Source organism: Taudactylus pleione, unplaced genomic scaffold (genome assembly GCF_031769625.1).
Source record: "Taudactylus pleione unplaced genomic scaffold, aTauple2 ptg000437l, whole genome shotgun sequence".
Classification (NCBI taxonomy): domain Eukaryota; kingdom Metazoa; phylum Chordata; class Amphibia; order Anura; family Myobatrachidae; genus Taudactylus; species Taudactylus pleione.
The window spans coordinates 2,022,436-2,041,412 of NW_028284839.1; the positions used below are offsets into that span (position 1 = coordinate 2,022,436).

Genomic DNA, 18,977 nt, shown 5'->3' on the forward strand with positions numbered 1-18,977 from the left:
AACACTATGGCCCTCATTCAGAGCCACTCGCTAGCGGCAGTACGCTCGTTCCGAGCGATGTTCGCACATCTGCGCATGCGTACGGTTTTTAGTACGCATGTGCGAACCAGTCAGTGCGGCTGAAAATCGTTTGTACGCAATATAGCGAGTGCCTGCTATTTTGAGTGACAGAATGAGGCGTATGTGGGTGGTAACAGGGGAAGGTGCTTGAAAACGGGGAGTGGAGATCCGAACGCAGGCGTGCTTAAAGGTCAAAACGGGCGTTTTATGGGTGTGCATAATTAATATTATTTATTAAAATAGCGGTTGAAAAAACCAACCACAAGAATAGCGAGCAGTTCATATCCTGTTCGATGTACTCGATTAATCTAATAAATAGCGGACATGACGTATGGTGCGTGCGGCCAGGGGGCTTTTTTAAGAAATAAAAGAGCGTATGTTTTGCTCGCTCGTTCAGACTTAGAGGTGTGAACAGACTGCAATGTGCGAACGGATCATTTGAATAGCCACCCCTTGTTTTTGAACGAACTAACGCAAATAGCGAACGGCTCTGAATGAGGGCCTATAAATGCTATAAATACGGACATGGGGATGGTCCAATGATTGCTGAAAAGAAAAAAAAATAAGGTCCTGATTCAGAGACTCACGCTATTGCAGCCGTGACTTCATATTTTTACAGTGTGACTGCGTCTTTTTGCTAATGCCACAGCCGATGGGCTTCCTACAAGCTGCGCTAATCCATCAATGTGCGCATTAAGATGCAACATCGGTTGCATCGGTTGCACCATTGGACGCACCATTGGAAATTGCACCTGCCCTATGGAGGTGCAATTTCTCCATCTGAACTCACCACTGTGGTTAGTGTAACTGAATCTTGGACCTGCCTGAGACATGCCCTGCTTCTGGCTAGACACCCCCTGTCACCTCCCTGATAAACCCACCAAAATTACTTGAATCTGCGTCTCAGACCAGTAACCTTAAGAAATATGTGCAGTGCACCTATCAGGCCCTAAATCTCATGATCCCATCTCTAAAAACAAAAGGATAGGATTAATTAAACAATATCAGAATGCAAATATACAGGTTGAAATATCAAAGTACAGGAAGTAGCGTACAACCAATTAAACTGTTATCAATGCATAGTACAATCCAAATAAACTGACAACATGTACAAGAGAACCCCTGACCTAAATCCAATTTGTTGTATTGGTTTTTTCTTGGAGTTTGAGACATAGCCATAGTCATTATCCCAATATGAAATTAGAACCTTCTCAGGCCATGCTCCAATATTGACCATCATATCCTGCTCTAGAATGAGGGTAACATTTTGGATAGTTTTCAGTAGCAAATCTGATCTCGCAGATATTTTAAAATGAGAACAAGTTAAAAAAAATTGTGATGGTATAATTTTAACTACAAATCTGATGCCTTCACATTTGCAGTTTGGTTTATTCTAAAATCTAAAATGTGTGATGCAAATTATCTGTATTCAATACTATAAGATAATAGTAAGACAATAGTTATGAGTGGTTTGGTTTTACTTGTTTATGTTTGGATCTCAAATAACAGCATAAGTTTGGCTATCCAGTTCTGAAGTGTTTTGAATAGCTCATTAGATCAATCTGAACTAATCCGAACTTGCGCTAATTTGGCGACAATACAGAGTCAAAACCGAACCGCTCATCTCTATTTATAATTATTTCAATCAAATAAAATATAGACAAATGACAATATGCATTATATTTCAAGATTTTAATAATGATTCATAATTCACAATAATTAAGATAGAGCATGTAACAAACAAAATGAATACATTAAAGCCTTATGAGACATATATTCATGGCTTAGAGCAAGACAAGTACAGTAGGTTATATATACTGATATGTATTGGTTTGACTATAAGCCTTTGATTACTGAAAGCTTTAATAATGGTCTCAATGAGGAAAAGACAGGTGGGAGGTACACATGCTATACAATTTTACTACTTAATAGCTCTGTAAAGAGTTGTGTGTATTCTGGATGCTATTTTTTCCCTTCACACAGCTTGGAAATATTGAAATAGCTTGTGTACCAAAGTAAGCATGGTTCTGGAGGAATGTTTTGGGTATATAAATCATATCTAGATTTTTATGCCTTCTGTGGAGCACCAGCACTGCATTAGTACAAGACTTGTTATCGTATTTTGGTAAAGTTTATTACTGTACTGTATGTTGGGATGTTCATGACTTTCTTTACACTTTGATTGTTTATATACTCTATGGAAAACCAATGTTGTGAATGTAACATATGAATGTTACCATAAACTAAACAGGGTGTGAGATTATTCTGGTAGATATTGTGTGTGGGGAAGAAGGAGCCTTACACGATTTTCCGTTGAATAGACACTAGACAAGTTTTTAATTTGGAACTAGCTGCATTTTTGCAGTAATCAATTGGCAAGAATTTCAAACCATTTCGCCTATGTGTGTAAAAGCATAATTGTTTCCCAATCACTTAATGCTGGGATAAGTAGATTTTTTTTAATACACCTTTTCTGTTTTTAGGTCTCATTTGTGCTTCATGTTAGGCATTGTATGTGTATATCACTGTTACTTTATTCATTGATATATTGCATTATCTAGAAAATACTTCATTGCTTTTTATTTAGCCCTAAACTAATGCTTTGTCAGATTCATTGGCCTCTAAGAAGATGTTTGGAATTTATATTGAAGTTGACCACTTTTGCCAAATCTATTTTTGATATGACCTGTAGCTGATTATAGTAGAGAAAGAAAAGTTTTTTTGCCCCTCAAAACATAAATAATAATAATAATAATAATAATAATAATAATAATAGTAATCTTAATAATAAAAACAATGCAGTGTTAAATCAGGTCAGTTTAAGACCCCATGGGCTGTAGGCAATTTACTTGTTTGCTCTTAAGACAATTAAACAGTACAAATAGAAAAATAAATTGACTTAGTTTGTTACCCCTGTTTAGTGGTCCGATGACCACTCAAGCACTGATTGCTGTTCATCTTAGTGAAATGTTGGGCAAGAGGAAACAGATATCTGATGACCACTAACTGGCCACTAACACATGTTGCTGCTCTGAACTTGTGATCTAGTTCTTCTGTGCAAAGTTAAAGCACATCCTCCTTGAGCAACCTAGATGACTAAAAGAGGCAGCTGAAATACATCACACAGCCATCCAATGGCAGTGAGAGGTTATTCACAAAAGTTTAACATATTCAAATATTTCTATACTAGTTTTGGTAATAAAGTAGAAATGGAAAAATTAAAGAAAATCTACAAAAACATTGGTAGTCGCAAATACTGTAGGGTTTTATGCATTTCACCCAGAATGTTACTGTTTTAGTTGATTTTATTTGCTATTTTACTCTTTAAATATATTCTCAATTCTTTAGAATTCCTTGACCTATGCTTAGAAATGTGTTCTGTGTTCAATGAAGAATAAAGTCACATCAACTAATTCTTTGAAGAGATCGAAAAAAAACAATTTGTATTAAAATTTTAGGAGTGTAAAAGAACAGACAAATTTCATCAGGCTCGAGTAACATAAGATTTTAATGAAGTCAGTTAATTGTGGGCATAGAAGTACAGGGCAGAAGTACATTTGCTTCCAATAAGTTTTTACATGCCAAAATGTTTGAATAGCTTGTTAGTCAATTTATATAAGAATTGCAGAGTAGTCATTACAGTTGGTAGATTTTTTTTTTCATCCTTGTTAGTTTGCATGTTCTCAAGGAAACACTATGAGGTCGATAATTGAATTGACCTCGGTATGTATAAAAGTGTGGTAAATTACATATTTCTTTGTGGTATTATTTAAATGGGGCAGTAGCCATTTGTTGATATTATCTGGGAAAGCTTGATTGATTACATTTACTAAGGAATGTCTCCACCAAATTTATTTTTCTCATTAGTGTGTGGAGGTAGTGATAGTATGCACTTAAGTTCCCTGCTCTTGCTTACAGTACCTTGGCTTTTCTTTACCACAGTGAACCTGGCATGACTTATTGGTTTGTCTGTTATGCGGTGATTGCCTGGTAATCCACCATGAATGTTAGTCAATTATAACATGTTTTAGTGTTCTATTTGTGGTTGCTTTAGACCAGTGGTAGCCAACCCTGGTCCTCAAGAGCTACCAACGGTAAATGTTTTGCAGGGTCTCCTCACAGAATCACAAGTTATATAATTAGCTCCACCTGTGGATCTTTTCAAATGTGTTAGTTAGTAATGAATACACCTGTGCACCTGCTAGGTGGTCTGGAAAATGTGAGCTGTTGGTAGCTCACGAGGACCGAGATTGGCTACCCCTGCTTTAGACTGATGTAGCCACCACAGACACATATCATCCAACATTCAACATCTGGTCATTGGGACATGAGCATGCTCACTGCAAAAGGTGGTTGTATCACGTTGAGGGCATGCTTGGTTGTTCCCAACTCCCCCATCCTCCCCTAAATACATCCTGTACTGTTGCATGGCACATGTTTACCACTGCTTTGCTAAGAATGTAGGTGAGCACGACATACCTCCAAGCATTACTGCAGTTGGATCTAAAGTCCTGACTGATTGGATGCTGCGACAGTCTGTTGGGGACAGTCCTGAGTAAATTGGGGCAGCAGGGATGTATGCAAATATAATACTAGGAGAGATTAGTCACATTTATATTCAGTTATTATGAATGTGGTTCCACATAGTAACCATGACATATGACATCCATGACAGTGTCACAGTGAGGAACTATTAGAAGCAGCGAAGGCTAGTATATACATTTTTAGTTTGAGAACAAACTGCTGCCTACTAATTAGTAATTTTAAATATTGGGTGGTGCTGATTTGTAACTGATGCAGATCTTGTCATGAAAATCACCAAAATATTTCCTAAAAATTAAAAATGTGTGCCATGGGGGGTGGGCATAATTACACCATTCACAGAAAATTACTTCACCAAGCACCAAGCACCTAGGGAGGGTTCCTTGCTTTTCTGGGAGCCAGTGAGAGTCCCAGGAGAGTAGGTATATATATATATATATATATATATATATATATATATACAGTCAGGTGCAAAAATATTGGGACATTGACAGAATTTTCATATTTTGGCCTCTATTCTCCACCACAATGGCTTTGAAATGAAACAAACAAGATGTGCTTTAACTGCAGACTTTCAGATTTAATTTGAGGGCAATTACATCCAAATCAGATGAATGGTGTAGGAATTACAATGGATTCTGTATGTGCCTCCCACTTTTTAAGGGGCCAAAAGTGGTGGGACTATCAACTCAAAAGCTATTTCATGGACAGTTGTGGGCTATTCCCTCATTATTTCATTATCAATTAAGCAGGTAAAAGGTCTGGAGTTGATCCTAGGTGTGACATTTGCATTTGGAGTCAGTTGCTGTCGACTCTCAATATGAGATCCAAAGAGCTGTCACTATCAGTGAAGCAAGCCATCATTAGGCTGAAAATCAAAACAAACCCATCAGAGAGATAGCAAAAACATTAGGTGTGGCCAAATCAACTGTTTGGAACATTCTTAAAAAGAAAGAACGTACCGGAGAGCTCAGCAACACCAAAAGACCCGGAAGACCATGGAAAACAACTGTGGTGGATGACAGAAGAATTATTTCCCTGGTGAAGAAAAACCCCTTCACATCAGTTGGCCAAATCAAGAACACTCTCCAGGAGGTAGGTGTATATGTGTCAAAGTCAACAATCAAGACAAGACTTCACAAGAGTGAATATACAGGGTTCACCACAAGATGTAAACCATTGGTGAGCCTCAAAAACAGGAAGACCAGATTATAGAGTTTGCCAAACAACATCTAAAAGCCATTACAGTTCTGGAACAACATCCTATGGACAGATGAGACAAAGATCAACTTGTACCAGAGTGATGGGAAGAGATGAGCAAGGAGAAGGAAAGGAACTGCTCATGATCCAAAACATACCACCTCATCAGTGAAGCATGGTGGTGGTAGTGTCATGGCGTGGGCATTTATGGCTGCCAATGGAACTGGTTCCCTTGTATTTATTGATGATGTGACTGCTGACAAAAGCAGCAGAATGAATTCTGAAGTGTTTCGGGCAATATTATATGCTCACATTCAGTCAAATGTTTCAGAACTCATTGGACGGCGCTTCACAGTGCAGATGGACAATGACCCGAAACGTACTGCAAAAGCAACCAAAGAGTTTTTTACGGCTAAAAAGTGGAATGTTATGCAATGGCCAAGTAAATCCCCTGACCTGAATCCTATTGAGCATGCATTTCACTTGATGAAGACAAAACTGAAGGGAAAATGCCCCAAGAACAAGCATGAACTGAAGACATTTGCAGTAGAGGCCTGGCAGAGCATCTCCAGGGATGAAACCCAGTGTCTGGTGATGTCTATGCGTTCCAGACGTCAGGCTGTAATTGCTTGCAAAGGATTTGCAACAAAGTATTAAAAAGTGAAAGTTAGATTTAGGATTGTTTAGTTTGTCCCATTACTTTTGGTCCCTTAAAAAGTGGGAGGCACATATAGAAACCATTGTAATTCCTACAACGTTCACCTGATTTGGATGTAATTACCCTCAAATTAAATCTGAAAGTCTGCAGTTAAATCACATCTTGTTTGTTTCATTTCAAAGCCATTGTGGTGGTGAATAGAGGCCAAAATATGAAAATTCTGTGAATGTCCCAATATTTATGCACCTGACTGTATATATATATCACAATGTCAATCAGTAGATGTCTTATGGTTGCAAAGTAAGTAAAGTAGCTTATCTCTGATCTGACTTGGATTTCATTACTTGGAGCTTGCATTTTTGGCTTATCTCTTGTTATTAGCATACAGAGGGAAGAAAAATATAGTTGTAAGGAAAGGCAAGGCTGTTCCACAAAGAGAAGGAGGGAAAAGCAGATGCCCGCTCTAAGCACTAAGAACACTTAATATCACAAAATATATAATAAACTGTCAATAAACATGGTTTTAAATTGAGGATCTTAGTACATATTTGGCCAAAGATGTTTGCCCACCTACCACATCAAGGTGAAACTCATCAGGTGGGTCCCTAACATCCCTAATACTGACACATTGTATAAATTTATTTAAGACTTACCTGTAATAGTGCCCATTACATGTGTGTTCTGCAATGCACAGGACCCATACTAATTAAAATCACATGGGGCAGGTAGGAGAAGTGCTATCACCAACAAGTGTACCTTAAATACACACATACACAGAAAAAAAGGAAATGGGGGTGTGGGCTGCACATCCTAATTTAAACACAATATGAGGTGCTACCTTGCTACCTTGTTTAAATTAGGATGTGCAGCCCAACCCCCCTTTCCATTTTTTTCTGTTCCACAAAGAGCTGAGGAGCATTATACTGAGCAGATATTTGTTTATAAACAGCAATTAATAAAATTATTTTTTATTATACAGTATTGCCCTTCTATGCAGCAGAGATGGTGAACTTAATAAGAAGTCATAACAAATGTACACAGGTAACATGTAAATAAGCCTTATTTCAATAGAAGACTAAGGGGTCTATGTACTAAGCAGTGATAAGTGACAGAGTGAAAAGTGATAAGTCTGTGATAAGTGCCAGCCAATCAGCTCCCAACTGTAATTTTTCAAACACAGCCTGTGAGATGACAGTTGGAAGCAGATTGGCTGGCACTTATCACAGACTTATCACTTTTCACGCTGTCACTTATCACTGCTTAGTACATAGACCCCTAAACCTGGACAGAATTCATAAAAGCACACTTAGGGTATACACTATTTTTTTTATTCTCAGAGCTAACTAAGGGGTCTATTTACTGAGCAGTGTTAGGAGAAGTGAAAAGTGAAGAGTGAAAAGTGATAAGGTGCCAGCCAATCAGCTCCTAACTGTCATCTCACAGGCTGTGTTTGAAAAATGACAGTTGGGAGCTGATTGGCTGGCACCTTATCACTTACTTATCACTTTTCACTCCTTTCTTCTAACACTGCTTAGTAAATAGACCCCTAAATATCATCTGTATTGCCATTTATTGTGGCAATACAAATTGTGTTTGTTCCTCAATTTACCAAAATGGGGCTCCTTTCCGGAGCCCTGGCAAACACCTTACACCTCTTGTTCTCTTCTTCATTGACTGCCTAATGCTGTTTGTGAAGAGTTATGGTGATATGGGCATATTCCCAGAGTAGTTTGAAAAGTTTTTCAGGCTATAAACCCTCTCATCTTAATAATAAATTGACCCCTAAAGCATAATAGGAGACAAACAAACATGCTTCGGTGTTTCAGCTGTCATTTGAATCTGGTATGAAATACAGTATGGCAGAATACTGATGTCCATCAATGTTTCACAGCCAAAGGGACTCCGATTTCAACAATTTAGTATCCTCTCACATCCTTATTTGCTTACAGACAAAATGGGCTTTGCTTAACCATACAGTATTTGGTCCTGATACAAGCAGATTGCATATGTATCTGGAAAGGTCTGGTCAGGTGTGGGATAATTTATCTTAAATCAGGAGATGATCCAATGTATGATTTAGATGTATTGATTTAGATGCATTTTGCAATAATAATTAGTATTTTGCATGGTGAAGTTGGTGAAGACTTTTTCTATTTCTCAAAATATCTTTAAATAGTTTGAAATTAACTATCGGACACATAGTAAATTTGAAAGCACAGTCCAATAAATATCAGCAGCTGTATACCCAATCCCAAAAGTTCACATACTGTACCTGGGGTCCGGGAGTTTGCAAAGGTTGCTCGGATCCACAAAATTTTGAATGCACCAGGCCATCCGTTGTGGTTCTCCTGCTTTAGCAAGCTCTCGCAAAACTACATTTTCATTTCTGAATGGACTTCACAGGAAGGTTGTAACAGTATATGCAGAGAGGGAGAGTGTTTAATAAAAAACAATCATTTTCTTTCAAAACCTGCTTAAATTTTTAAATTGAATTTAAATGGTATCAAAATTATAAATTTTCCACAAGATATGAAAGAGGCCAACCTGCCGATAAAGCATTAGTTTAGAACATGTTTCCTTAAATTAGCAATTTTTTTGCAGCAGGCCTGACTAGGCTTGCTTGTTGTGTGTTACGTACCAGCACGCGCAAGCCCTTTTCTCTGCTCGCTGCAGACCTACTTCTTCTGATCGGCATCTAATTCCAGTGGCCTTTGTGTCTGAGAAATGGTTTGAAATCTCCTGCTGACTGGCTGAAGTCTGTTTTTCTTCCTGAGGCAGGGCAGACGCCATGTTTCTATTTACTGGTACGTACCACTCTTAAGAAAATTTTCCTTTTACCCCCACATATTGCACCCCATATTTTTAAGAATGCTTAATATGGATGAAATATTCTGACATACTATGAGGTGAAAAATATCTGCACTGAAAGTGTACGCATTAATTATAAACACTGAAGGCAGCCATTTTGTTGGCTGAACCAGTATTGCTATGAACAAGCTGACTCTCAAACAGGCTAAGCATTCATTCAGGCCACAAAATGGCTGCCCCCACTGTATGAAGGTAACAGATCCAGAATAAGGGTTATTCATGTTATGCTGTTGTAAAGTATATAAAAGATTTTTGTAATTGAAGTAAATTGTATTATCTTTCCAAAATGAAATATGATTCACTTGTCGGCTTGTTTTTATTATAAAGTGTGCACGTTTCATTATATTTATTGATCTGTTATAATGCATTAAAGCATGCAAAATGCTGTTTGTATATGATATGTTGATACAATGATTCCGTAGCTTCAGAATTTGAGTTTTGGCCAAAACCAGGGCTGGACGCTTGTGGGGGCCTTGGCGCAACTAAGTTGTGGAAGCCCCCTCCAATAAAAAGAGACCTAGCCACTATGACCCCCTTGCCTTGCCACACAGTGCCGCACGTCTAAATGCCACACAGTGCCCCTCAATATGTCCAACAGTGCACCTCCCCCCAGTGCCCCTGATTACTCACCTCCCATGTGGCCGGCTCATCTTGAATGGTTAGAGCAGCTCCAAGTCCCCTCATCAGTGATCCGCAATACGGATGTGATGTGTCACATGATGCTGATGAGGAGACCCTGGAGCCGATCTGCGCTGTATGCAAAATAATGCAGAGCCGCAGCAGTCCCCATAAGGGAACATGTGCTGCTCGATACCTGTTCTCTGCGGGATTACACCAACCCTGTGTGGAGACCCCTCTTTGTGTGATGGCCCCGGGATGACCACCCCTGTCGCCCTCTCCTTAATCCAGCCCTGGCCAAAACCCAACAGCAAATGTACAGTTGTAGCATAAAAAATAAACAATTTAAATGAATTGAATTTGCTTAAAATGTCCCGTATGTCCAGCCATAACACCTCATTTTCATCCCTCTTAACACATACATATTTTTATAATATAGACCTGTAACTTCCAGCAATGAGTGCACTCACTACAGATTCCGGATTTCTTTTAGCTCCAGGCTACAAGTACCTTTAATGAAAGTGTTATATCTTCAGAGGGTTTGGTATAGACATGATTCTATCATTCTGCAAGAGATATATTTCCAGCCAATAGCCCAATAACCTGGAGCACAAGAGATCTGAGCCTGCAGTCATTGCGGTCAGCGGTGCACTATACGCTGCAAATATTGTACAAAAGGACTTTATATAATTGCATTCCCCTTAGAGTGTATGTTTTTGCCAAAGACTACTGATTTGGCACACCACAGTGTGTAACATCTAAAACTCATTCACCTAAACAAACCAGTGTGTAAATGAAATAATTTACCATTATTAGCTCTGACTAGAGGGTCAACTGTGCCTAATGTTTCAATGTGCACTGCTTTATCCGTAATTACATATAGCAATATACGTTATGTTACAAATGTGTGCATGGCTGATGATTGGGAGATGTATTAATAAGGGGTGGAGTTAACCTTTAATCAGTAAGTTGCAGTTTTATTGTTACTTTTATTATGTTCATGTATAAATGTATAATGTATAAATGTATAAATATTATTTTCTCCTTTATACCATCAACATTTATCTATCTATCTATCTATCTATCTGTCAATCAATCAATAAATCAATCAATGATCTTTTTATCTATCTCATTATCTATCTATTGTAGTCCAGTACAAATCTACAATTTAGTGCTGACCAAAATAAATATTGATTTAATGTTGTAAAATAGTATAAATTGGTAGTCAATGTTATTTAATTATTGTTAGAAGTTGCCGCAGCGGCTCACAGGTCCAACAAGTCTTGGCCGCTGCAACTGGGATACTGTGTCACGCCAGCTGCAATGGCCGATGGTCCTGACGGTTGCTAGGCAACTGGGACTTTCTGCAGCTGTATTGCCTTTTGGTCCTAGCTGTTACTACAGCCAGGATGCTTTCTTTGTACCTGCAGCTACTCAAGTGACCTGTCTCTGTTTGTGCAGCTACTCAGCTGCAGCATAATTATTTGTAAGGGGCCTATCCCTGTATGTGCAGCTACCCAGCTGCAGCGTAATTCATTGTAAGGGGCCTGTCTCTGTTCTGGGTTTCTGATTAGCTCCCTGAATAGTTAAAGCACAGTCAGGGCCTTGGTACATTGCCAGTTATAGCTTCTGTGTTGCCAAGTCACCTGCCCTGAAGCACTATTCTACAGTCATTGCCAAAAGTTTTGAGAATATCACAAGTATTGGTTTTCACAAAGTTTGCGGCTTCAGTGTTTTTAGACCTTTTTGTCAGATGTTACTATGGTATACTGAAATAAAATTACAATAATTTCATAAGTGTCAAAGGCTTTTATTGACAATTACATTAAGTTTATGCAAAGAGTCAATATTTGCAGTGTTGACCCTTCTTTTTCAAGACCTCTGCAATTCATCCTGGCATGCTCTCAATCAAATTTTGGGCCACATACTGACTGATGGCCACCCATTCTTGCCTAATCAATGCTTGGAGTTTGTCAGAATTTGTGGGTTTTTGTATGTCATCCTGCCTCTTGAGGATTGACCACAAGTTCTCAATGGGATTAAGATCTGGGGAGTTTTCTGGTCATGGACCCAAAATGTCAATGTTTTGTTACCCGAGCCACTTAGTTATCCAAGTTGCTCTTGGAGAATGTTTTGGTACCATTCTTTATGAGTAAACACACTCCCTTGGCTGAGAAGCAACCCAACACATGAATGGTCTCAGGATGCTTTACTGTTGGCATGACACAGGATTGATTGTAGTGCTCACCTTTCCTTCTTCGGACTAGCATTTGTCCAGATGCCTCAAACAGTCTGAAAGGGGATTCTTCAGAGAAAATAACTTTACCCCAGTCCTCAGCAGTCCAATCCCTGTACCCCTGTACCTTTTGCAGAATATCAGTCTGCCCCTGCTATTTTTCCTGGAGAGAAGTGGCTTCTTTGCTGCCCTACTTGACACCAGGCCATCCACCAAAAGTGTTCTTCATCCTGTGTCATGCCAACAGTAAAGCATCCTGAGAGCATTCATGTGTGGGGTTGCTTTTCAGCCAAAGGAGTGTGTTTACTCACAATTTTGCCTAAGAACATACCCATGAATAAAGAATGGTACCGAACATCATCCAAGAGCAACTGTTCACAACCATCCAAGAACCGTTAGGTGGCGAACAATGCCTTTTCCAGCATGATGGAGCACCTTGTCATAAGGCCAAAGTGATAACTGAGTGGCTCGGGAAACAAAACATTGACATTTTGAATCCATGGCCAGTAAACTCCACAGACCTTAATCCCTTTGAGAACTTGTGGTCAATCCTGAAGAGGTGGGTGGACAAACAAAAACCCACAAATTCTGACAAACTCCAAGCATTGATTAGACAAGAATGGGTGGCCATCAGTCAGTATGTGGCCCAGAAGTTGACTGACATCATGCCAGGGTGAATTGCAGAGGTCTTGAAAAAGAAAGGTCAACACTGCAAATATTGATTATTTGCATAAACTTAATGTAGTTGTCAATAAAAGCCTTTGACACTCATGAAATGCTTGTAATTGTACTTCAGTATACCATAGTAACATCTGACAAAAAGGTCTAAAGACACTGAAGCAGCAAACTTTGTGAATACCAATACTTGTGTCATTCTCAAAACTTTTGGCCATGGCTGTAGTAGTTTTCTGCTAGTTTTTGCCAGTCATTCCCTGCCTGCACTCTGTCTATACCAGTCCTGCATAGTAATCTACCTTTTTCTCGACCTGGATTCTCTCCTGCTCCCATGCTCCCACAAATTCCTTGATTCTTTGTACCTGCGTTAAATTCTTGCGGCATACTTCACCCGGGAAAGGAGGCTGCAGACCCTCCAACATGATCCCTTCCATCAGGTACAAAATGCTCTGCTTTCCTGGGCTTCCCACCTAAATTATAATTGCTTTCACTTGTGTTGAACTAGATAATTGATGAGAAAGGTGTTTCAACACAGGTGGCTGCAATCATAAATTAGGTGGGAAGTCCAGGAACAGAGCATATCGTACCTGATGGAGTGGTCCATGTTGGAGAGTCTGAGGCTGTTATAGGCGAACACCATTATTAGTGTGCAGGAGTCATGTGGTGACCTAGACGTGCATAACAAATTATTAGACACTTAGCTGTGCATGTGGTTAAAGTCCAAAATTAAATAATATAGCTATCATCTATCTATCTCATATCTATCTATCTATCTATCTATCTATCTATCTATCTATTTATCTCCTGTCTATCTATCTATCTATCTATCTATCTATCTATCTATCTCTCTATCTCATATCTATCTATCTATCTATCTATCTATCTATCTATCTCTCTATCTCATATCTATCTATCTATCTATCTATCTATCTCATATCTATCTATCTATCTATCTATCTATCTATCTATTTATCTCCTATCTATCTATCTCTCTATCTCATATCTATCTATCTATCTATCTATCTATCTATCTATCTATCTATCTATCTATCTATCTATCTATCTATCTATCTACACTCCTGTATATGGGTCTATGTGATATGTAACCACATTGTTTAAATAAAAATCAGATTGCAACCACCAGAAGTGATTATTTAGGCATACAGCATATTTAATACAGCAATGTTGTTGGCAGCTATGTGTATTTACGATCATGTATCCCTTGTTATATAAAAATGACTTGAAGGTGTTGTAGAGTTCTGTGCTCATATATAAACATGAGTCCACTGGTCAAATACATATCACAGGTCTCAGAGATTACATTAATATTACATATAATATGCAGGTTTTTCTAAGAGCTCTGAAGATAAGACGTTCATATATACCAATTAGGCTTATTCAATATATTGAATGGCTGATTCTTTCACAGGGAATTTTTAAATATAGAAAGATATTAAGGTACTTTTATCTCTGATTATACACTTCATATTCACTGGATGGTAAACACAGCTAAAATTACTGACAAGAGATTATTCTGAGGAATGTGTTGACAGCACTCAAAAGTTTTCTTGACCATCCCACAAAGAAGAAAAATCCATTAAGTGTCGGCAGGCTTTTGACAAAATACTGTGATTACTGTCAGAACATTACTCTATAAATATCTACTATCACTATGTTCCTCTTGGTTCAAGCTGTTCTTATTATCTAAAGGCAAGCCCCATAGGCAGATGTGAAAAGTACACTAGGACAAACTAACCATCACTCTACATCCAGAACATTTTACATGGGACAATTTTAAATTCGAATCTGAATATATTGTTAATACTCAACATACCACATACAGTTAGAGGTCTAATATTGACATTATTTGAATTTTTTCAATACAAAATATTGTTCTATTTGTCAAATTGACCTACTGTTTAAGCAAATTACTATTAAAGTTTACAAAAATAATTTTATTATTAGCTCACTTTTGCAAATATCAGTTATTTTGATTAAGTTTATATTTTTCATAGGTAATATTGAAATACAAGTTATGCTTTAAGACAGTTTTAAAGTAAAGAAAATGTAAACTTTTCCTACAGTCTACTGTATATATATATATATATATATATATATATATATTTGTGCCAAACAAAATATTGTTTCATTGCCCTTTTTTATTTTAAATTCTATTGGATGGACTCAAAGGCTCAAGAGAGAGGGATGATGATAGAAAACTGTTCTGTAGATAAACCAAAAACCTCTTTAATTTTTTAATAGTAAAATGACAGAATGAATGATTTTTGTTCTTCACAATTACACTAGAACAGTTTTGAATGTCCATCACAGTACGCAGCCTCTTGACTGAGCAGAATCCAATGCCTCCTTGAACCTCCCAAGCTAACCTTCCACTGTAATACTCATTTATTGTCAGATGACACTTAATGATTAATTTAAGCCTTTTTTCATGCCACATTGCTAGAGGAAGTAGAGTTTTTGGGTGTGATACAAAAGTCGACAATAAATATGTCGACACCAAAGGGTCGACATGGAAAAAGGTTGACGTGACAAAATTTAGATAGTACAGAAGGTCGACAGGTTCAAAATGTCGACATCTAAATGATCAACATTGAAATGGTCAATACATAACTCTAATCTTCACCCTAACCCTCCCCTTGGTGCCTAAACATAACCATCCCTCTTAGTGCCTAATCCTAACCGTTGGGGTAGGGCCTAACCGTAACTGTGATCGATCTGTCACTTGTCCACAGTCTGTGCGGCAACTTGCCGGGAGAGGTGAGCCACGGGTTTTGTGAGCTGCAGGTCATCTTTTCTACTAACTGTGAGTCCATTTTTTTTACGGAAACATCCAGAGTGAAAGCCATTATTGGCAATTTTAATACAAACTTATACTATTTCATATCTGTGCTGGAACGCCAGCACAGATACACAAAGATTTTTTTTCTTTACCGCAATACTACGGGCTGCAACAGAATAACGTTTTTCAACCTTAACTGTTACATTTTTATTTTTCTCATTTTTTTTAGATAGCTGTCTGGTATATATATTTTATTTGCATGTGCTAAATGTCTAGTAAACAACATTTATTATCAACATTCATTAATATACCACATTTTCTATTTTATACTGTATACTGAATGTAGCTAAATTATTGTGTTATTAAATTGTGTAAATTTTCTATTATTCTACTATAAAATATACTTTCAGAATAACTTCATCTCTATCATTTTTTATTAAGCCAATACCAAGCGCTGTGTATTTTTGTTTTTCTCTGTATATTTTAACACCTAGAAGCATGACACTTGGCTTCATACACATGCTGCTAGCTTGCTGAATGCCTTTTTATAAATAATGAAAAATAGCACTGGGATTTGGGTAGTTTTTCTACCATTTGTTGCAGTAAACTAACCCTAACTGTCCCTCTTAGTGCCTAACCCTCCAGTAAGTGTCTAATCCTAAAGCTAACCATAACAATAAAAAAAATGTGTTGACCATTTCTGTGTCGACCGTTTCCATGTCGACATTTTGAACCCACCAACCTTCCATGTCGACCTTCTGGTGTTAGCCAAATCATTGTTGACCAAATCACTGTCGACCTTTTGTATGGAACCAAAGTTTTCATGTATACACTTCTTTGTGGCTGTTTGGGCTTTATTTATAAAGTGGTGGCTTTCAAAAGCTAACACTTCCCGGCGGGTTGGGGGTCAAAAGGTACTTGCAGTCACTGTAGAGCCAGCATTCTTTACACTGACTGAGATAGCCTTTTTAAATTTTCACCCCCGACCCGCTAGGAAGTAGCTACTTTAGCAAGCCTCCGCTTTGTTAATAAAGCTTTCTCTCTATCATATTTGGCCTTAGCAATCACCAAGCCACTAAACTATATATATATATATATATATATATATATATATATATATATATATATAGACAAAGTCAAATGTTGTTGAAGTAGAAAAGATCAGTAAATGTGGACTATATGACCTTTGTTCTAAATATGCTCTTTCTATAAGAGTTAAACTTGCTTGTAGTGAGCCTCCAGTGGAAACGCGAACTGCGTCAGGTGTTCAGACAATAATATTTAGCTATATCACATTAAGCCACCTGACCCTTAAGCTGAAAGCCAACTGCTTATCTTTTAGTGGAGATCACTGACTAGCTTGAAGAGCTACAAACTATTTTCATTCTTTGCTGTATTTTTTTTCATTTCAATTATATCTGCTGCCATAATACTTTGTGATATTAGCTACAAGCACCAAGGTCTTACTTTTCTTTTAATTATTATGAATAATAATAAAAAAATATATGGTTTATTATATGGACGATTATAAAAGCAGTTTGCAATTAGCTAGCTCCTGTTTGTGAATGTCTGTCACTGTGTGTTCATGAGAATGTGTGTGTGTCAGTCAAGGTGAGCATTCTTGTACATTTCTGTGAGTGTTATGTTCATGTTCCTATTGTATTATATGTATACTGTAGGATTAATGAGGAAAGAGGTTTCTTTTACTGCTGTTTTTTATTTCATTAAACCACATCGTTTAGCCTAATGCATGTACTGTTCTATAAGGCCCATACAAACTATTGAATTAATGGTTTTTACAACAAAAAACTTTCACTCAGTAGTGTAATTTTTCTAATGGTTGTTTCTAGTAATTGCCCTGAGCTTAGTTGTAGCACACTCAGTGACTGGGATTCCTCTAGTATTATTATTATTATTCTTTATTTATATGGTGCCACAAGGGTTCCGCAGCGCCTTACACAGTACATAAACAAATAAGCACACAAGAAAACAGATATTAACAGTACAAACAATGCTGGACAGATACATGATTTATACATTGCTGCATAACACTTAGATAAGCAGCATGGTGCCTGTAACCAAGGGTTGGGTGCTGTTGTAAATTAGAGTATAATTAAGTGAAGGAAAAGCACATGAGGAAGAGGGCCCTGCTCGTGAGAGCTTACATTCTAAAGGGCAGGGGGCAGACAAACTTGGGTGACACAGATGGGCTGGATACAAGGGTCACAGTAATCTAACATCTATGGAAAGGTTAGTCTAAACTTAAGAGGGGAAAAAAAACAATGAGTTCAGCAAAATTGCACCAAGCCTCAGGATTTGGGGGCCACAACCAAGCACCATTTGAGAGGTCATCTTGCTGCGTCATTCGGTAAGGCATAGTTGGAGTGGATAAGCAGATTGCATGGGGAGATCAGGAGGGATGTGGCAGCATTGGGGATCCAGGTGCAGGCACAATCCATAGGCATGGTGGAAGTGTGGTGGTAGATAAAAACAGTCTGTAATAGCAGGAATTGCTGGTTTGTTAATTTCTCCTTCTGTTCTCCTCCTGTTTAACTCCTGAATAACTCCAGCTTTAACTCAAATGTTCTAATTACACTTTAAACGAAGCATTTCAAATCTAGGCACTGTTGTTGGAGCAGCCTCGGCTATGGTAGCCAAATAGTGACAAATAAGTAAGACTCAAACCAGGTGTCCACACTGATTCCACCCCCATCCCTAACACCCTCCTCACACAACAAAGGGTCAGCAGTAAAATAAACAAATGGTGAGAGAACAATATACCAGCACAGATACAGAGTAATTTCCTGCCTTGATACAGATTTTAAAATAATATGAAATACTGTTTAATCAGTAGGTTGGTTGCAGTAGTTAATTACCTAACAGACTGCAAATAAAAACCAAGCAGCAATATGTTGGGTGCAGTAGTTAATTACCTGTGGATGAGAAGAAATTAAAAACACATCACAGTTCCTTCCAGGTTCTAGTATAGTAAGTAATAACTAGTATAGTATCCATCCCTCTTGCGTAAGTAATTTGTTAATTGATGACTCAGGAATAGGTTACTTTTTGGTTTCATAGCTGGCTTTGTGCTGAAAGATACATAGATGGTAAAACGTAATATAGGGATCTGTAATTATCAGTGGAAGCTGTGTGGTCTACTAATGTAAATAATTTTATGAAATTGGAAATAAAATGATGGAGAAAGAAATGCATAATGCTTTCTTGTTAATTTTTAAGGGGCATATGAATAAAATCTGAACTTCTTTTTATTCTGTCTTTATCTCCTATTTGTGTATCCTGTTTTGTAGTTGACAGAATAA

The 18,977-nt window shown here is 37.8% G+C and overlaps 1 protein-coding gene across 4 annotated transcripts in view; it reads left to right on the forward strand.

Moving 5' to 3' along the window:
- AJAP1 (adherens junctions associated protein 1) overlaps positions 1 to 18,977 on the forward strand; it is a 325,451-nt gene that overhangs the window by 271,215 nt on the left and 35,259 nt on the right. Inside the window, exon 6 of one of the 4 annotated variants that reach the window (XM_088447727.1) lies at positions 9,134 to 9,264. The exons of 1 other annotated variant lie outside the window; for it this stretch is intronic. In XM_088447727.1, coding sequence (XP_088303853.1) covers positions 9,134 to 9,206 — 73 coding nt within the window. In that variant the 3' untranslated portion in view covers positions 9,207 to 9,264. Of the gene's footprint in view, positions 1 to 9,101; positions 9,265 to 18,977 lie in introns of those variants that run through there. 2 more of the 4 variants (XM_088447728.1, XM_088447730.1) reach the window with 2 other exon arrangements.